At 44.1% G+C, this 21,863-nt stretch overlaps 1 protein-coding gene across 1 annotated transcript in view; it reads left to right on the top strand.

Annotated features, from left to right (window-relative positions):
* The first annotated feature begins 2,435 nt into the window (after nucleotides 1-2,435).
* LOC126176756 (serine/threonine-protein kinase 32A) overlaps nucleotides 2,436-21,863 on the top strand; it is a 558,947-nt gene continuing 539,519 nt past the window's right edge. The window contains exon 1 of the mRNA XM_049923925.1: nucleotides 2,436-2,553. Coding sequence (XP_049779882.1) covers nucleotides 2,499-2,553 — 55 coding nt within the window. The 5' untranslated portion in view covers nucleotides 2,436-2,498. The remainder of the gene's footprint in view (nucleotides 2,554-21,863) is intronic.

Here is a 21,863-nt window from a genome sequence, read left to right as displayed (position 1 = left end):
TTGCCCTTCATCCATAGCTTTTAGTATATCGTGTGAAAAAATGGCAAGCTGAAGTTTCGCTCGACCGATGCTTTCTAAATCCATGCTGATTCGTGGACGTAAGCTTCTCAGTCTTTTGTAAGTTTATTGTATTCGAACTGAGAATATGTTCAAGGTTTCTGCAGCAAACAAAAGTTAGGGATATTGCTCTGTTATTTTGCGGGTCAGTTCTTTTTCACTTCTTACATACTGGAGACCCCTGCGCTTTTCTCCAGCCGCTTGGGACTTTGTTCCAGTCGCTTGGGACTTTGTGCTGGGCGAGAGTTTCACGACAAATGCAAAATAAGTAAGGAGACAACGACGTACAGTACTCTTTGTAAAATGAAATTGAGATTCCATCCGGACGTGGTGATTTATTTTCTTTCAAATCTTTCAGATGTTGCTTTACGTCAGGGGGTGCGTATTACTATGTCGTCCGTACCATCCAATGGTCAAACGATGGTATATTTGAACGACTTTGTGAAACACGAAAGCCGGCCAGTGTGGCCGAGCGGTTCTAGGCGCTTCAGTCTGGAACCGCTACGGTCAAAGGTTCGAATCCTGCCTCGGGGATGGATGTGTGTGATGTCCTTAGGTTAGTTAGGTTTAGGTAGTTCTAAGTCTAGGGGACTGATGACCTCAGAAGTTAAGTCCCATAGTGCTCAGAGCCATTTGAGCCATTTGATTTTGTCAGACCGTAAGAGCAGTTCGTGTCTGCCATTCAGTGATGTCAGTAAGATTATCATTCAACTTAATTATTACGTAAGATTCAGAAGTGCCGTAGCTAGTTGCTGAAAAACAACCATCGATAGTATCTTCATAGAGAGATGTAATGACAAATTATATTAAAAAAATAATAGTCAATGGCCTCTCGACCGTGACATGCTGTTCCTTCTGGTAAAAGATAATACTTATCAGTGTACGAAATCGGCTAAATGTGAGTTCAAGAGGTGTCAGTACGATAAAAATTGATTATTTTACTAAACTCATTAAGGGGCTCCGGAAAGATTCAAAATCATGAAAAGTTCAATTTTTACTTTTTTGCGTTTTCTGAATCTGCAGACTATTACCTTTTAATAGATATATAATTTATTCACCGAAGACTACAACTATTTAAAAATTTTTTTTTGAAATGTGTTCTACTTGGGCGTGACCCATTGTGGCGCTGTTAAACTGCTGTCAAATGGTGTTATTATTAACGTCCGTGTTCATCAGGTACATTTTAGTGATGTGAGATAAAGTATGTGTTGTGGCTAACCTGTGATGGTTCAATATATATCGCTGGTGTGATTGTCGATTGTTTCATGTTTATTTACTCTGTCGTTATCTCGAAAATATTCGTAATTAATTCTGTTTCTTGAGTCTCTGTTTTGTTGAAGTATAATAATGAGTAAAAGTAAAGTTATTAGAAATCCTCTGAAGGCTTTTAAGAAAAGGAGAAATGTTGGAAAGCCAAAGGTATGTGTTATTACTGTAAATAATAACATTCTAACATGGTACGAGCGACGCTTGCTTTAGACAAGGAACGCCTTCGGGCTGCAGACAGGGCTGTAAAGAGTCTAGAAATACAAGCAAGAGTAAACAGGAGGAGGAACAAGAGGAAGCTGGAGGAGGAGTTTGCAGAGGATGAAGATAATCCATCCTATGGACCTGGAATGCACTAAAAAGTTAATCCAATCTTTGTCGCTCGATTCCCAAAACTTTTTATTTTCTCATACTAATTACATGTTTTCTAAGGATCTTCCAAACATATTTGTTTCAAACTTTCAGTAAATGTTACACAGTACCTTCTGCATAATTTAACACAGCCTTTTTCCCAAAAAACTGTATATTTTTGAATATATAAATAAAAAATTGCAAAAAAATGATGTGAATTTTCATTACAATTGAAAAAAAATCATCTTTAACAACTGAACTAAAATTTTGTAAAATCCCTGTGTTAAGTTGTAGCCCATATTCCAATAAATAATCTGTAAAAAGTTCAACTTCCTACCTCAAATACTTTGTGAGGAAAGATGTAATTTATAAGCGTTATTTTAACATTGAAAGTATAGGGCGTTCCGGAGCCCCTTAAAGGCATGAAGTGGTGTAGTCATGGCAGGAACGAAAAATACAATACTTATTAATCACTTTCATTAATGAATTACTTTACTTCTTTGACAGCATTTTCCCCCCAGAAGTAGCTTTCCCAGTAATTCTGTGCAGCCTACTGCCGCGAGTTCATCTAAGCGGCCGGCCGCGTGCTAATGCAGATGTAGCGGAAACTAGCGGCTGCGAGGGCCACATCTCCGCCAGCCTTCTCCTCCGGTGTCGCGTGCGCCGCGCCGTCAGGCGGTCGTGACGTCATAGGCGGCGGCGGCGGCGGCGGTGGCCGTGCGCGTGCGCACTGCGCGACCGGTGTTTGTTTTGGGAGCGCGGCACGTCGGCGGCGACGGCACAGTGTCGGCGGCCGGGGATGCGGCCAGCTGTGGCCACACACCATGGGCGCTCACCAGTCGGCGCGCGCCTGCTCGCGGGGCCCCGCTGACCAGGAAGGTGGGTGCTCTCTCTGCTTAATGTAGTCCAGAGGCTGCAGCGCGGCCGCTCCCACGTCCACAAACGCGTCAAGGTCATTGTTACGCGTTCTCCGCGTTTCCTCGTGCTTTATCTTTTACCGTAATTTCCTGCCATTTGTGGCAATATCTGTGTAACGCGACCATGTCAAAGTCGATGCAACGTATTTTACAGGGAAGTCACCAACTATCGATAATTTTAGTGACCGTCGTAGGATGTCGTTAATTTTCTCCACGCTTAATGTACACAATATTCACAGTAAACTACATATCTTTTTGTAATGAACTCTTCATAACTTGAATTATATTTTAGAATACTAGTATTAAAAAATAGAAACAGAAATGACCTTCAGTATTCACCACGTAAATTCCCTGTTCCATAGCAGGGCGAGGGGGCAAACCATGTCTCCACAACAATATTTTACCACCGCCTTCGAAAGCTAAATGCATTATTAGCCAAAGGAAAAAGTTTTGAAACAAATTTTAACCCATCTTTACTTGACAATTCCTTTTACACCAGAAGTGAATGCGTGATTGGATAGAATTTGCGAGCGAATGTTTCACTTGGTAAATTACAATCAATGTAAAAACCAGTAATATAAACCGTCAGAATGTAGACACGTTCCCGCTAATATGTATTACACTGTTACATGGATTGAGATGTTCCACGTTATATCGAGATGTTATTAATGAAACATGTAAATTACTAAGTACCTAATTACTTCTGTGGCCGAGCGGTTCTAGGCGCCTCAGTCTGGAACCACGTGGTTGGTACCGTCGCAGGTTCGAATCCTGCGTCGGGCATGGATGTTTGTGATGTCCTTAGATTAGTTAGGTTTAAGTAGTTCTAAGTCTAGGGGTCTGATGACCTCAGATGTTACGTCCCATAGTGCTTAGAGGCATTTGAATCATTTTTGAACTGCTAACGTGATGTAGCTGATAAGAATACAATATGCAGTACCAAAGACGACGTCTGATGATGTCCGTAAGAGGACGAAACCAGTGATAAAGCTATGTATTCAATGCGTCCACTTTTTTTTTGTAAATTATAGTGAAATACGTGTGGTCAGCTGTTGCAGATCTCACATGATGATAGTTGAACACTTAACTTCTTCGTCGTTATAAAACAGGGAAGAAGGCAAATAAAATGAGTTTTTCAATATTTTTGACTACTTAGTATATTATGTAGATACCCTCTCTTAAAAGTTCCAAGGTAACAATTACGTTCGTCTGCGTGAATTAAATTTTTTCTAACAGATCTGTGTGTGATTACAGTTCTACTTTTATGAAAAAAAGTTTAAGTGAAGGAACAATGTAAATCCTACATTCGATTATAATTGTCATTAACGCTGTATAGCAATGTGTCTTGCTAACTTGAACGTGTGAAACGCATGTAGGCATTACAAACCATCATTAAGAGTGTTGAAGAGTATTCGAATATGAAGATGGGTTAAGATATATTGAACATAGGAAACGTGCTCGTAAGCGTAGCTGCGAAACTAAGACTTCAATTGAGAAACGGTATTTTTGCGTAAATACCTTAGTTTGCTGTCTTCTGCATTTTATGTAGCAGTACCTCGAAGGAAGGCTATTAGGCAATCGCCGATGTACACCTAGTGTGAAATTTCCCTTTGTCTATTACATATCATTCACATATCTAAATACCATGGGCACTTAATGTAACTATTAACCCTTTCATCCTTTAATTTTTGTTGGGGAAGGAAATGTTTTCTTTGTATGGTAATGCTCTTAAGTGATTTTTAATGATTTTAGCTACAAGATTTATACAAAAATATGTACCTGTTTTCAAAATATACTTAGTATACTTGGCTACATTTTGTGGGCTACAATAATTAATTATGAAATTCTGTATTGTAATAAATAGTAAAATGATCATCAATAATTATCATGTAAAATAATAATTACAATATTCAAATATACAATGAAATATAGCGAACCAACGACAAGCTGCTGCACAATGTTACATTGACTTACTGACATTTTCATAGTGATGGAGAACAGTTGGCAACATTTGCGCATGATGAAGAGTATCAACGTTCACAAATGTATACCTCAGGTTTCCATTGGGAAGAAATACTTCTGTTGGAGCTGAGACACTGTAAAAGTTAATGTACACAGTTGTAGCCGGAGGGTCTGAAAGGATTAATTGTATTTGATAATAAATTCCAGTTGATTACTTTTTTTGTTTTTTGCGTTTATGCAGAAATTTTTGAAACGTTTTTAGTGCTAATATGGACATTTATATAAAAGGACAAAAACGTGCGGAAACTTCCCAAAGAGAATGTGTTACTCTCACGAGATATTGTAGCCGTGTATTTCACCACGCTTGAGCAGGAAGACATTACAATTTGTCGTTGATTAACGGACCTCTAGACCACTATGTTACGACACGATAACTACAATTCATAGAGCGCCTGAAACCAGTCCTTACTGAATAAGATTAACCTCGGTTTGTGCCTCTACATCACAATTTCTGAGCTGTTCCTGGTCGTTGGTTTTATACGTGCAGATTCAATCCTTGTTGGATTTGTTATTAACAATGAAGTAATGCCAATTCAAGTTACATCATAATCGCGATGAAGCCATACCGTAATATTTGGAGTCAGATGCTGTTAACGAAATCCATCACTAACGGAATTAAATAGGGAGGTGGTTTACGTTGGCGTTGCGTGACTAAATATTTTTATTTAAGTAGTCAGGTGAACACAATGTTTTATTCTCACCCGAAAGATATTATTTTGGACTAGCAAATCCCGCCCTAAACATACTGAGAAATCGTAAATTACGGTGTTGATCTCTCGTTGTAGACCTAAATCAGGTTCACGTACATACGGAGAATCAGCTGAATGCAGCCATCAGTCCACTGTTTTCTTAGTTAAAACACAGTACCACCGAAATACTTATTGAAATGTTCTTCTACCACGGTCTGAAACTAAACTGATATGCAAAGAACAATCTACAACAAAATACATGGAATTCCATCAGTAGAAAAATAGTATATTCAAGGAATATAAACCGCCACTCTCAAAGAGTTCCTTTGAGTTTTGAGTTCTTGTACCGTTTCGTCTAGTAATACATCCACAATTAATGTTGGTTAAGTGTTGGTAGAAAGAAACGTGTTAACGCAATTCGTTGCTTGTGTCACTACAGAGTAGCAATTCTGCTACCTTGAAAATTTGTAGGTAAATAATTTATGAACAATTTGCAGTCGTGATAAAAAGATGTGAAAACACAAAAACAAATGCGGCCTGTTAACAAACAGTCCATGTCTATTATGATTGCGGGAGAGAGTAATTAGTGGACGTCCTGTGTTTCCAAATATTGGCTCGTATGTCAAGTACAATTGGCTTGCTAATCGGTGTGGCCTGCAAATTGTTCCCAAAGTCGAGAGTAGAAAGGCACAGCTTTCAAATACTCGTAGACTATCAGCAGCTGTGAGCCACTGTCTGGAATGGGCAATAGAATTTTGTTCCTTTTACCTACATTCTCTATTCCCAGAAATTCAGTAGGTAGGATAAAAGTGAGTATTTGAGCTCTCCTCAAGGAAAACCATTAAATCTTTCCGATGAGCACTTCCAGTGACTTCAAGAAACCTGCCTGGAAGTTTTGCTGCAGAACTTTTATCTCGTTTCTTAATTCGATTTTTGCATAATTAAACAACACAACAATATTTGAAGTCCATGTTTCTTTCACTCTATTGTTGAGTAATTGCGGTGCCAAAATTACAGTATACCACTATAAAATCTGTTACTTGGAATGGTCACTCTACCACATGTGGTCTCCAGTTTGTAAATGGATCCAGTGGATCTTTGCTTGTTTTCGAATATATCGTTCATTTAAGAACATTATCACCAGCTGGACAGAATGGAAAAGAACAGACGAGTTGCAAATGGTTATTGTTGGTGATGATTCATAATATTGGCAATTTGAAATGCAAAGCGCTAATTCTGAGTTTAATGAAAGTCAGATTTGTATTTAGTCTACATAAATAACTTACTGCTAACTTTGAGGGAAACAGATGTTATGGCTATGCCCAGTGTTTCTAGAAAAGGAAGCGGTGTTGCATTTTGTACTATGAACGTAAATGCTGTGGGGAACGTATGTGGTTCTGTGACCGCACTGAACTTCGTGCCTTTGGCAAGGAGTGCGTGCGAAAGCAAGATTACACGTTACATGAGCACCCTCTTCACGGCACCGTCAAAGCTAACATAAATCGTCACAGACTGCTATCGCGAGTCAGAATGATCTTTCAATGAAATGAATACACTTAGCTGCATACAGACGTTGATATAAGTCAATGGGGATGGTTGAAAACGCGTGCCATGACCGGGACTCGAACCCGGGATCCCCTTGTTACATGGCAGACACTCTATCCATCTGAGCCACCGAGAGGACACAGAGGATAGTGCGACAGCAGGGCTTTATCCCTGGCACGCCTCCCGTGAGACCCACATTCGCATCTTATTTCCCGCACTATATTCATAGTGCCCCTGCCCATTATACTCATTACTCGCGGCTTTACTGCCAGTTCCCATAAGAGTTCGCGCACTGTTTGTGCGTGCGCCCAGAAGAAGATGGTCAAATGGCCGGTGAGGTGGCATCTGTTCTTTCGGACATGTCCGACAAGGATCTTTGATTTCCGCCGGCCAAAAAGTAGAGGGCAGAGAGTGCTTTTGTCGAATTTCTCTCATAACATCCTCTGTTAGTTTCATCGGATAAACTGTAAAACACTTGAGAAATAAGTGACTCATAAGCCAAGTTATCTTTCAGTAAAGACAGATCAGCAAAACGCAAAAAAATACTTTCCTCGCATCAAAAGTCGTCTACAAAGGGGATGATTTAAATAATCCTTAGATTACGTTCAGATCGCTCGTTGTTTTTTTCCACAGCCAACTTAAGGTTTTTAAAATCGTGTGGAATTCATTGTCGTCAACTTCTTTTATTTCAGTATATTATGGCGACCCATTTGATGGCATGTCCGTTGATTCTACACTGTCTGGTTACTTTAATATGACCATCTTGCAGAAGCTTTAATAACCACCATCTGAAGCGCAGACCGGTGCTACACGCACAAGAAGAGTCACTGAGGTTCTGAGGTACCGACAGGGCTGCCGGCACGGTAACTCAGCGTGTTAGGTCAGAGGGTTAGCTGCCCTCTGTAATAAAAAAGAAAACGAACTGAGTTAATGGATCAGCGACGAAACGAAACGGGTGTCTTGCGACGTACGCCCCGAGCAGATACAACGAACGAAAACGAACAAAATGAGATGCAGAAAAAAAAAACAGGGATGTGGAGCCGTGCCGACTCCAGTGCTGTTGCCAGCTGCGATACGCTTCTCGGTTGAAGATCCACCGTGCGAATAGCCCGATAAAGATGTTTCCACGAATTCTCAGTTGGACGTAAATTCGCGGAGTCTGGTGGCTAGAGGAGTGACGTGGTGTTTCTCGAAACACGCTTGAAAACTGCCAGCTGCACAACACGTCGCATTGTCCTGCTGGTAGATGCCGTCGTACGGGGGAATAACAAATTGCATTTAGGGGTGGACATGGTCCACAAGGATAAATGCGTACTTGTGTTGATCCATTGCGCCTTTCAGAGATCACTCAGGAAATGCCTCGGAAACATTCCCTCCTCCAGCCTTCACCATTCCGACGATTTTTCCATAGTGTTTGCTTTCAGAAGTTTCACGTCGTACACTTCAATAGCCGTCTCTAAAATGGAGCATAAAACGTGATTCATCTGGAAAGACCACCTATCACTACTTGCTAGTTGCTTTCGTCAGCGATGAACAGCAGTGAGCAGGGGTGCATTAACAAGGCGCCAGCTGCAGGTGCCCGTAGGCAGGAAATGTTCTCTGAACGGTTGGTGAGGAGACACTGTTGGTAGCCCCAGGGTTCACCTGGATCGTCAGTTGCACGTCTGTTCGCCCATAAACATCTCCGTAGCCGCCGTTGAACACTCTTATCTATGTCCCGTGGTGCACCACGGATTCCTCGGTACCGGGTGAGGACATCGGCAGTTTGCCATGCACGATATATTTTAACGAGGATGGCAAGCGAACTGTTTACAAACTTAAGCCGTTTTTACAAATCCTACCACCCTTGGCCGAATGCCAATGATCATACCGTTTTGGATATCAGACAAATCTCTCCTTTTCCGCATTACAACAACGAGTGCATCGTTTCCCGCGTCCTCCTCCAGTACTAGTGCTGCCACCTGCCATCTATGAGTGATAATTGCACATTGACGTCGAACAGAGGTCGATGGTCACATTAAAGTGCCACGACCGTGTGTATTACCGACCATATAGGGCAGCATTGTTGCCTGTCAGCATTGCCTGCCACATAAATACCAGCCAAATGTTCGGCAACATTCTCGGCCACTGTTGTCCGGCAGTGTTTACGGTAGTATATTCCCAGCTAAAAGTGTTCACACGACTCACAGTACTGTGCGAAATCGACGAGAACGACCTAATGAAACGGAGCAAATGGAAGAAAAGAGGTTGGCGAAAATTAGATAAATCCGGCTTAATGTGAGAATATTGCAATACAGTTAGGGACTGGGGCAACGGCCTTGCCGCCGTGAATACACCGGTTCCCGTGAGATCACCGAAGTTAAGCGCTGTTGGACGTGGCCGGCACTTGGATGGGTGACCAACCAGCCGCCATGCGCTGTTGCCATTTTTCGGGGTGCACTCAGCCTCGTGATGCCAATTGAGGAGCTACTCGACCGAATAGTAGCGGCTCCGGTCAAAGAAAACCATCATAACGACCGGGAGAGCGGTGTGCTGACCCCACGCCCCTCCTATCCGCATCATCAACTGAGGATGACGCGGCGGACGGATGGTCCCGATGGGCCACTTGTGGCCTGAAGACGGAGTGCTTTTAGGGACTGGCAAGAATCTTCGCATAAAGTTCGCAGTCTATTCGACGATTATGCTCAGGCTATAACATTGTACTGGTGAATAGTTAAAGGCGGGCACAGCTGTGCCTAATGCCAAATTTCACAAGTTACTCCATTATGGCTTTTAAAATAAGTCCTAATCCTTCGGCGATTACTAGACCGGCCTTTAGTGCTCAGAACTCGTGCAACCGTTAGATGAAAATAAGCACTGAAGTCCGCCTACAGCAGTTAGAGTAACACTTTCCGCAGAACATGGTTAATAGTTTTGTGAACATACGCGGCCAGTTCGCCGCTGAACTGCCACAAGCACTTCCCTCAGTGACTACTGGACACAGCATTTTCATTCCCTGCGTACAGATGTCTGAAAACCCATTCCTCTCTCACAGTAAATACCTGGCCTTACAACTGTAGACGACATTCCACATATCTACCTAAGGCAGGGAAGGCGTACGGTTAGACCGGCTACCATTAGTGGTACGTGACCAATTACACACATCAAACAATGTTTTGCATCACCTCGGTTCCGAGTGTTTAGCACGTTCTCTTGCATTGATGCATGCCTTTATTCGTCGTGGCATACTGTCCACAAGTTCATCAAGCCACTGTCGGTCCAGATTTTCCCACTCCTCAACGGCGATTCGGTGTAGATCCCTCAGAGTGGTTGGTGGGTCACGTCGTCCATAAACAGTCGTTTTTAACCTATCCCAGGCACGTTCGGTAGGATTCATGTCTGGAGAACATGCGGGCCACTCTGGTCGAGCGACGTCGTTATCCTGAAGCAAGTGATTCACAAGATGTGCACGATGGGAGTGCGAATTGTCGTCCATGGAGACGAATGCCTCGCCAATACCGCCAATATGGTTGCACTATCGGGCGGAGGACGGCATTCACCTATCGCAAAGCCGTTACGACGCCTTCCATGACCACCAGCGGCGTACGTCGGCCCCACATAATGCCACCCCAAAACAGCAGGGAACCTCCACCTTGCTGCACTTGCTGGACAGTGTGTCTAAAGCGTTCAGTCTGACTGGGTTGACTCCAAACAAGTCTCCGACGATTGTCTAGCTGGTTGCAAAGATGGACCTCGCCATGGACCTCGGGAGTGAAGATGCGCATCGTGCAGCCCATTGCGCACAGTTTGAGTCGTAACACGACGTCCTGTGGTAGCACGAAGAGCATTGTTCAACATGGTGGCGTTGCTGTCAGGGTTCCTCCAGCCATAATCCGTAGGTAGCGGTCATCCACTACAGCAGTCGCCCTTAGGCGGCCTGAGCGAGGCATGTCATCGAAGTTCCTGTCTCTCTGTATCTCCTCCATGTCCGAACAACATCGCTTTGGTTCACTCCGAGACGCCTGTATACCTCCCATGTTGAGAGTGCTTCCTGGCACAAAGTAACAATGCGGACGCGATCGAACGGCGGTATTGAGCGTCTATTCATGCTTGAACTACAGACAACACGAGCCGTGTACCTCCTTCCTGGTGGAATAACTGGAACTGATCGGCTGTCGGACCCCCTCCCGTCTAATAGGAGCTGCTCATGCATGGTTGTTTACATCTTTGGGCGGGTTTAGTCACGTCTTTAAACAGTGAAAGGGACTGTGTCAGTGATATGTTATCCACAGTCAACGTCTGTTTTCAGGAGTTCTGGGAACCGGGGTGATGCAAAAAAACTTTTTTTGATGTGTATTATATGGGCACGGCATTCACACTTTCAAGACCAGCTACTTCGAAGAATATTGGGCCATTTGTGCAGTTATTTCAAGCGTTAGGGGCACGCAAGTAATTATGTATTGTCAAGAGTAATACGCACTACACCAGGGCCAAGCTTCAAGATTTGTTTCTCATATTTGCTTTAGTTCTTTGACCGATTACAAATTTTAAAATAAAGTATCATTACCCTGCCAAGAAAAAAATGAGACGTCAGTTATTGAGCAATTTCATCCGTATGGGCTTCCAAAATTTCCTGAACACTCAACGAATATGACGTATCTGAAAGAAAATTACCGCGAACCGCGAAACCTAATGCGTACGCGCGCAAAATTATGTCACATCTTATTAGCTCAGCCATTCGCGACAGCAGCTGTTTCGTTCGCTGATGTTTCTTTTGAAATAAGTCTAGATACGGACAACAGAGGGCAGCACCAGTCAATTGGCAGATAACGAGACGTCAGTGCATTATTCTCATACGAAATGTGTCGAGTTTTCCAACGGTAGATGGCTCGCGCGTCGAAAAACTCGCGGCCCGAAATGTGCCCGAGAGCGGCTTTTTAACTGGAAGTTTTGGCCCGAGCCAGGCTCGTGTTTTGTCACCAATATGTTAAATGAGGAATTTAGGTAGGTACACCTGATACCAATAATTTATTTGTGTTTTAAGTGATAGAATCAAGTACATCGTGAAAGTGCTGTCTATACCGATGCTTAGAAGTGGTAGACGAAATATCTTCGCACAATCCCACGTTGCGAGTCATGGCGTCCTCAAATGCGTAGTAATAACGCACCGTTATACGCTGTTTGATGGCGTAAGTCGGTACCTGCTCTACCAACGATGATTTCAGACCTCTGCCGACAGACACCGTACTGACAAATTGTCGTGGCGAAACAGGGTTCACCAGTTAGATTTTGTTTGTTGCACGCTTACTTCTTGTGGCGCAATTACACATAGTTAGTACCATTTTAAACCCGTGAGGTTATGGAACTTGGGTAGTTTGGCAAAGGAACGAAAAATTCTAGGTAAATGTAACAGAAAATTTCGAACTTGGTGGACTGAGAAATGTGGGATGATTAATAAAGCCAGTAAAGTGGTTTGTTTTGTTGTGGGACAGTGATATGTAGAACATCGGCTGTAAGACGGCACTTTGAAACAAATTACAAACCTCTTTGTAAAAAAAGCAAATCAGAGCAAAAGCAATTCGTTGCATGTGCTATTAAACATAGGAATGAGCATCGATATCTATGATTAAGTATTTTATCAAGGATTGGCGGATCAGTGCCAGACGTTTCTCGGTGCAAATTCTGTTGCCCGGCATGGTCAACACTTTGGCGACGGGGAATTTTTTAAGGAAGCCTGGTTGGCATGTGCCCCATCAGTTTTTGAAAATAAAGGTAAGATAATTGGGGGCAACAAAGATGGTCGTCCTTATCCAGAAACAGAATCAACGACAGAATTATAAGAATGGCGGAAAATGTCTTCTCCTTATATTTAGTTGTGTCTTGAGAAAGTACAGTTGTAGCTAAATCTTCCCAATTAGCGGAGTTCTCTCAATATTTGAAATGGGATCAAAGAAGAATTGGTTGCAATACTATTGTTGCCAGCTACTACTAAGAGCAGAGATGTTTGTACGGCTGTTAAAAGCTCCCTTACTTAAAGGAAATAATTTTAAGCAAAACTGATTCGGTAACGACTAATGGTGCTCCAAATATGGTTGACGAAAGCCAAGGATTTACTAATTTATTTCAAGCACGCACTGGACATTCTACTCTTGAACCCCACTGCATCCTACTACAACCACCCTTGTGTGGAAAGGGTGGTTTTGGTTCCATTGATAAAAAATAGTAAACCTTATATCGTCGTAAGCTTCTAATAAAAGAAAGTTCGAAGCGTTGTTAGATAAAGTCATCTCGGTGTATAATGGCTTACTGATGTACAACAATGTTCGCTGGTAGAGCTGCGGCAACGTATTTCAATGAATTGTGGGTTGTTTGGAAGAAACCAGGCTGTTTTTACAAATTGAGGAAAAAATTGTGCAATACTTACATTTTATGGATATTATGGTTTTCAAAATTGATATTTTTTACGGGCATTTCCCATCATTTCAATTATTCGACCATAATGCTTCGAGGCCCAAACAAAACAGGTATTGTTATGATACATCTTATTTGCGCTTTTGAGGCTTAACTGCAAGTTTTAATAAGGATATTGCTTCCAAAAACTACAAGTATCTCCCAATCGTGAAAAAAATTGCCAGAGATTTGGATTTATCCGGATAGGCACACGAAGAAAAAGTTACTGCGAAACTTTCGTCGATAGTACATTCTTCAATCGAAGAATTTTCATTGCGATTTTCTCAATTCGAATAGCTGTCGGAAGCACCAAAATTTATTTTGTATCGAGATGTGACTTGAATGGATGCACCGAACTTGTCTATACTTGATTGGTTGGAAACTGAAGAAAGTGAAACGCACCTGTTTGATTTGCAGACTAATTCAGTTTGGACTGAAACATCTATCGAAGGAAGAAAAGCGTTGGAAGTAAACGAATTATGAGGATTACCAGGCAATAGGAGCAAAAATGCCGACAGTAAAACTGCGGTAATTCAGAATTCAGTTCCAGATCGGTATAGCTGTCTGAAAAAGATGGCGCTTGTTATCTTGATAGTATTTTCATCTACCGACGCCTGCGAGTCATTATTTCCTGAAATCATTAAAATTAAATATTCGCTAAGAAACCAATAGTCAGATGATTTGAACTCAGCTGGAATTCGGCCAAAAGTTACAAACTATGCACCTGATGTAATGTAAATCGAAATTGAAACAGCAGAAGTCACATTAATTTCTTTTTATTTAGGTGGACTAGAAATGTTTGATCGGACTAAGAAAGGTCTATTTCGTATTGCAAATGGAGTATTAATATTAAAGTATTTAGTTTGTTTTTTATTAATCGTTAGAGCCATAAGTCCTAAGCACTATCAGATCTGAAAATATGCATTCATTCCTGCACTGTCGTATGTTTAAACATGCACAAAATAAGCAAAAAAAGAATAGTAGTATGCGGTAACAAAATTTAGCTCTACAATTAGTTTGATGGGTCAACACGACCTAATGAAATATTTCTTTGGAGAAAAATGACAGAAGTACAAAGATTCATCATCTCTGACCGAAGGGAGATATTCGAAGCTGTCTTTTTATATAGAGCATTCAAATTTGTAAATTTCGCACCGTAGGTGCTGTGAAATCCGTGATGATTCCTACGTAGAAGTTTGTACGACTAGAGCGTCGCCATACGCGACCACTAAATATTTTATACAATTTTTCAATGAAATGACCTCAGCACATGAGAGACGTTCTGCATGTTTCTACTGCTGTCATCCTCACATGCGTCCTTTACATAAGTCATAGAAATTGCATATTGCCATCAATATAGCCTCTTAGTGCCGTCCGTCAAATTGCCGGCGATTGCTGCTCCGCAGCGGTTGCGGAAATACATTTACATGTTTACAAGCAGTTAAATGGTCGAAAGCAGATAGTTGGACGGAGAGCGGTTGTTCAGATGGGAAAACTATTTTTTTTCCTTAGTTGCCGTACATATACCAAAATTGAAACTTGTGAATTTCATCAACGTGTCGGCCCATTATGATTTATATATTCTAAAAGCAATTACTCCGAGAACTGAAAAGGTAAGTACCAATATGGCAGACTGTATACTGGTTACAACCAGACTGAAGATCACCCATCTGTTTCTGATAGTACGAATGTTTGACGTACGTCTTTAAATTGCACTTCTCACCTGTATGACACTTGGTATCAGAAGCATGCAACGCTTTGGTGGGCAAACTTACGGAATTCATTAAGGTAAGTTTGAAATCTCAATCAAATGTTTGTACTAATGATTTATTGTGGTTCCCCAGTGCAGTGAGAGCACTATGAATTTCATGAACGCATGAATACATCTATGACCAGAGGTGTGGGGAGTGGAAAGAAATGTATACAGGGAGAGTCATAAAAATGACAGCCGGCGAGTTGCTGCCTTTGAGCACAGTAACATACGTGATGAAGCTCACAAAAATTTTAGAACTTTTAGGAACTATGCAGAATACATTTACATATCACTGCTCTATCTACACATACTTACACATTCCGCACGCCACTGTGTGGTGTATGGTGGATGGTACCATGTGTACTATTGGTCACTTCGTTTCGTATACCACTCGCAAAATCACTATTATCTTGTCTTCGCGGCCCATTCACGAAATGTACATTGGGGTCAGTACAATCGTTTTGAAGTTCTAATTCACAGAGAATCTCTGTGACACGTATGGATTTACCCTATCGGTAACAAATGTAGAGACTCGCCTCTGAATTGCTCCAGTGTCTTCCTTTAATCCGACTAAGTGGGCATCGCAAGCACTCAAGCAGTACTCATGAATGGGTCGCACAAGTGTTCTATACACTATCTCCTTTATAAATGACCTACACTTTACTGCAACTCTCCCAGTAAACTGAAGTGGACTATTCGCCTTCCTTACTACTGTCCTTATGCGCTCGTTACGTTTCATTTCGCTTTGAAATGTTACGCCTACGTATGAATGCTATTTTTTTAACCTTCAGTCGGTCACGAAATGTTTCGTTTGCAACATTTAGCTACACCTTCAAGCTAGTAGTAGCCGCCACTCCGATTTAGATATCTGTCGTAGAATGACTGTTAAACAGCACACCATTAATACTGTATTCGTATATCACAACATTGTTTTACCTGAATGAGATTTTCACTCTGCAGCGGAGTGTGCGCTGATATGAAACTTCCTGGCAGATTAAATTTGTGTGACGGACCGAGACTCGAACTCGGGACCTTTGCCTTTCGCGGGCAAGTGCACTTGATGCGACAGATAAGATGAGTAGCTATCTGCACTGTTTGCTGAAGACGCTGTAACATATGGGAAAGTATCGCTGTGTAGAAGGATACGGGATGACATAGACAGAATTTTATATTATGTGATGCAGGGCAGTTTGCTCTAAATGTAGAAAAATAAGTCAGTGCAGACGAGTAGGTAAAACAATGAAACTTCCTGGCAGATTAAAACTGTGTGCCGGACCGAGACTCGAACTCGGGACCTTTGCCTTTCGCGGGCAAGTGCTGTACCAACTGAGCTACCCAAGCACGACTCACGCCCCGTCCTCACAGCTTTACTTCTGCCAGTACCTCGCCTCCTACGTTCCAAACTTTACAGAACCTCTCCTGCGAAAGAGACTTCCCAGTCTCACGATGACGTCATCCTCCGGTGGAATTGCAGCGTTTTTTCCCACCTCCTGGCTGAGCTACAGCAACTGTCAAGCTTTAATCTTCTTTCTGCATTCCCCTCCAGGAAACCTGGTTCCCAACAATGTGGACCATTGCCCTCCATGGCTATGAGGGATATTACAGGAACCGTAGCGACTCTAATCTAGTGTCAGGTGGAGTTTGCTTTTATATCCTAAATTCAGTCTGTGGTGAAACAGTGCCCCGTCAAACCCTTCTTGAAGCTGTGGGCTGGCCAGTGTGGCTGAGCGGCTCTAGGCGCTTCAGTCTGGAACTGCCTGACTGCTACGGTCGCAGGTTCGAATCCTGCCTCGGGCATGGATGTGTGTGATGTCCTTGGGTTAGTTAGGTTTAAGTAGTTCTAAGTTCTAGGGGACTGATGACCTGAGAGGTAAAGTCCCATAGTGCTCACAGTCATTTGAACCTTTTTGAAGCTGTTGCTGTCAGAATAAGGAAAACACAGGAAATAACTGTCCGCAATGTATATCTTACTCCATATGGTGCAGTACCCCTGAATGTATTAACTGCACTGGTTAATGAACTCCCTAAACCTTTCTTCTTTCGTGAGATTTTAATGCCCATAACGCCTTCTGGGGTGCCGCCGTGCTTGCTGGCCGAGGCGGAGATTTCGAAACTTTACTGTCTCAGTTCGACCTCTACCTCTTAAATACTGAGGCCGCCACACATTTCACTGTGGATCATGGTAGTTACTCGGGCATTGATTCATCAATTTGCAGCCCAGGACTTCTCCCACCAATCCTCTGGAGAGCACGTTACGACCTGTGTGGTAGTGACAACTTCCCCATTTTCCTGTCACTGCCCTGGCGTCAGGCCCACGGACCGATTCCCTGATGGGCTTTAAATAAGGCTGACTGGGAAACTTTCACCTCTGCTGTCACCGTTGAACCTCCCCCACACGGTAACATCGATGTGATCGTTGAGCAGGTGACTACAACAATCCTTTCTGCAGCAGCAAACGCGATCCTTCGCTATTTAGGGTGCCCCTGGCGAAAGGCATCCCTTGGTGGTCGCCGGAATTCGCTGAAGCAATTAAGGAGCGTCGGCGGGCTCTACATCGGCGTAAGAGGCACCATTCCCTGTAGCACCTCGTAGCCTTTAAACAGCTCCGTGCCCGCGTTCGCCAACTTATCAAAGGACGGAAGTAGGACTGTTGGGAGAGATACGTCTCGACCATTGTGTGCCATACGTCAACTTCCCAAGTATGGGAAAAGTTCAAACGTGTTTTCGGGTACCAGACCCCAACAGGTGTTCCCAGTGTTAACATAAATGGCGTGTTATCTACCGATGCAATCGCGATTGCCGAGCACTGTGCTGAGCACTATGATCGAGCCTCTGCGTCGGTGAATTACCAGCCTTTCGCACTCTCAAACGGCGGCTGCAAGGGAAAGTCCTCTCGTTCACTACACACCACAGTGGAGCCTATAACTCCCCATTTACAGAGTGGGAGCTCCTCAGTGCCCTTGCACAGTACTCCCACACAGGTCCTGAGCCTGATCGGATCCACAGTCCGATGATTAAACATCACTCATCTGACTAAAAGCGAGATCTTCTCGTCATCTTCAACCGGATCTGGTCCGATGGCGTCTTTCCATCACAATGGTGGGAGAACGCCATCATTCTAGTGCTCAAACCCTGCAAAAACCTGCTTGATGTGGATAGCTGTAGGCCCATCAGCCTCACCAACGTTCTTTGTAAGCTGCTGGAACGTATGGTGTGTCGGCGGTTGGGTTGGGTCTTGGAGTCACGTGGCCTACTGACTCCATGTCAGGGCGGCTTCCGCCAGGGTCGCTCTACCACTGATAATCTTGTGACCCTCGAGGTTGCCATCCGAACAGCCTTTTCCAGACGCTAACACCTGGTCGCCGCCTTTTCTAATTTACGAAAAGCATATGTCACAACCTGGGGATATCATATTCTTGCCACATTATTCAAGTGGGGTCTCCGAGGCCTGCTCCCGATTTTTATCGAAAATTTCCTGTCGCTTCGTACTTTCCGTGTCCAAGTTGGTGCCTCCCATAGTTCTTCCCATATCCAGGAGAATGGGGTCCCGCAGGGCTCTGTATTGAGTGTGTCTCTATTTATAGTGGCCATTAATGGTCCAGCAGCAGCTGTAGGGCCGTCCGTCTCAACTTCTCTGTATCCAGACGACTTCTGCATTTCGTACTGTTCCATCAGTGTTGCTGAGCGGCGCCTACAGGGAGCCGTCCACAAGGCGCAGTCATGGGCTCTAGCCCATCGTTTCCAGTTTTCTGCCCCAAAGTCGTGTGTTATGCACTTCTGTCGGCGTCGTACCGTTCATCTAGAACCAGAGCTTTGCCTTAATGACGATCCACGCACTGTAGTGAAGACATATCGATTCTTAGAACTGGTTTCCGACTCCCGATTGACTTGGCTTCCTCACCTTCGTCAGCTTAAGCGAAAGTGCTGGCAGCACCTCAATACCCTCCGCGGCCTGAGCAGCAACAACTGGGGTGCAGATCGCTCTACGCTGTTGCAGCTCTACAGAGCCCTTGTTCAATCCCGCCTTGACTATGGGAGTCTGGTTTATGGTACGGCGGCGCCCTCAGTGTTGCGTTTACTCGACCCAGTGCAATACTGTAGCGTTCGCCAGGCGACAGGAGCTTTTAGGACGAGTCCAGTGACCAGCGTTCTTGTGGAGGTCGGAGTCCCTCCATTGCAGGTTAGCCGTTCACAACTGCTCGCCAGTTACGTTACACACGTTCATAGTTCTCCTGCGCATCTGAATCACCGTCTCCTTTTCCCACCCACGGCAGTTCATTTCCCCCATATGCGGCACAGGTCAGGGCTTCCAATTGCAGTTCGAGTCCGATCCCTTCTTTCGGAACTGGAGTCCTTGCCTTTACCACCTACACTTGAGGTCCATTCACGTACACCTCCATGGACCTTTCACATGGCCCTAAGGACTCAGTTACCCCAGCGGCTCTCCGCTGCGACTTCCTCCCGATGCCTGACATGTACCGAGGCCACAAAGTGGTTTACACTGTCGGCTCGATGGCTGATGCTCACATCGGCTTCTCGTATGTCCATGGAGGACATAATGAACAACATTCCTTGCCCGATGGCTGCAGTGTTTTCACTGCTGAGCTGGTGGATATATCACGTGCTCTTGAGCACATCCGTTCATGCCCTGGGGAGTCGTTTCTTCTGTGTACTGTCTCCTTGAGGAGCCTACAAGCTATCGACCAATGCTACCCTCGTCATCCTTAGGTAGCGACCATCCAGGAGTCCATCTACGCCCTAGAACTGTCCGGTCGTTCAGTGGTGTTTGTCTGGACCCCAGGTCACGTCGGAATCCCAGGCAACGAACTGGCCGACAGGCTGGCCAAACAGGCTACACGGAAACCGCTTATGTAGATAGGCTTCTCTGCAACTGACCCGCGTGCAGTACTATGCAGCAAGGTTTTGTAGCTTTGGGAGACGAAATGGCATTACCTCAGCACACACAACAGATTGCATGCCAATAAGGACTACGAATGTGTGGCATTCCTCCATGCGTGCCTCTCGCAGGGACTCTGTGGTTCTCCACTGGCTCAGCATTGGCCACGCTTGGGTGACACACGGCTGCCTCCTGCTCCGTTAAGACCCACCTCAGTGTCGGTACGGCGCCCGGCTGGCAGTGGCCCATATCTTGGTGAGCTGTCCTTCCTTGGCTGCCCTGCGACGGTCTCTTCAGTTGCCGGACTCGTTGCCATTAATTTTAGCTGACAACGCGTCATCGGCTAATTTAGTTTTACGTTTCATACGTGACGGTGGGTTTTATAATTCTATATAAGTTTTAGCGCATGTCCTTTGTCCCTTTGTGTTCTTCACTCTAATGCTTTTAGGGTGGGCGTTTTAATTTGTCGCAGAGTGGCTCGCTTTTCCTTTTTATTCTCGTGGTCGGCCAGCCACGGTCATCTGATCTCGTGTTTTTACCCCTTCTGCCCGTTTCTTGCTTCTCTCAGCCATTTTCTTTTCCAATTTTGTCCATAGTAGTGTTATTGTGCTGTATGTCTACTTTCTTTTCTTCTTTCCCTTGTGTAATTATTTTATTGGGAACAAGGGACCGAGCCGGCCGCTGTGGCCGAGCGGCTCTAGGCGCTTCAGTCTGGAACCGCGCGACCGATACGGTCGTAACTTCGAATCCTGCCTCAGGCATGGATGTGTGTGATGTCCATAGGTTAGTTAGGATTAAGTGGTTGTAAGTTCTAGGGGACTGATGGCCTCAGATGTTAAGTCCCATAGTGCACAGAGCCATTTGAACCAAGGGACCGATTACCTCGCAGTTTGATCCTTCCCCCTCCCCCCTCTCCCCTCCCCCTTTTAAACCAACCAACCTACTTAGTTTGGTGTGCATCCGTCCAGCTTTTGTAGTAACTTTTGATACTGTCATTGAACAGTGGAATGTCCTTAACCTCCCCTTACCGTCTTAGACGGTAGAGTCTTATATAGCATTGTGCATGCAATAATTCTCATTTTGCACCATTGAGAGAAACATATTGTAATTTCCACGTCGGAGGATAACACCTGTTAACTGCGTACCATGTTTACCTTCCGGATTACAAACGTTGATCAGTATGATGGCCATTTCCATCTACAATAGCGTGAAACCTCACTATCACTAGTCATACCACTTTGCAATTGCTCGCAGTACTTTCCGAACAGTGGAACGTGGGGTGTTCAGCTGTTGTGACACAGCTCGTGCACTGCTTGAAGGTCGGGCTTTGCGTCCAGCATTCTCGGCCATGGCAACAGCAAATTCTTCAACAATTCGTGGGGCAATTGGCCATCTGCTTCTTCCAAGCAATTCTCAAATCGCCAGTGCATTCGAACTTCCGAATCATGTTCTTCAGCCCCAGAAAGAGGACCTCTCTGTATTCCTTTAACGCGTCGTGGAGAGCAGCAGCTGTTTCAGTTGTTCTGATAAGACAGGTTTACGAGTAAAACCCTGCTCACCTTGTTGAGACCCATGTCGACTGTCTGCGCCTGTAATGCACACTGATGCCCGTGTTTCAACCTTACGTCGCCGTACTACTAACGGCGTCCAACAGCAATTCGTGGCACTAACACCACTTGGCACTGGCCCATCTGCAATCATTAATAAACTTTTTGCATTAAAAATGAGCCTATGTTAGTTTGAAACTGGCTTGGTAACTGAGTAAATAGGTACAGTGGCTATATGATGGATTTACACTCAAATGGCCAACAACAACGGAGGAAGAAGAAGCAATTGAGGCCTTGTTGCAAGAAAGGATTCGCCATTCATCATAAATTATTACGGTAAAGCACGAAAATTTAACTGTGGACTGGAAAACTCATCTCGAACAGGAATCC

This window comes from Schistocerca cancellata, chromosome 3 (assembly GCF_023864275.1).
Source record: "Schistocerca cancellata isolate TAMUIC-IGC-003103 chromosome 3, iqSchCanc2.1, whole genome shotgun sequence".
Lineage (NCBI taxonomy): Eukaryota > Metazoa > Arthropoda > Insecta > Orthoptera > Acrididae > Schistocerca > Schistocerca cancellata.
The sequence above is the reverse complement of the archived record's forward strand: the minus strand, read 5'-3'. Positions and strand labels throughout refer to the sequence as shown.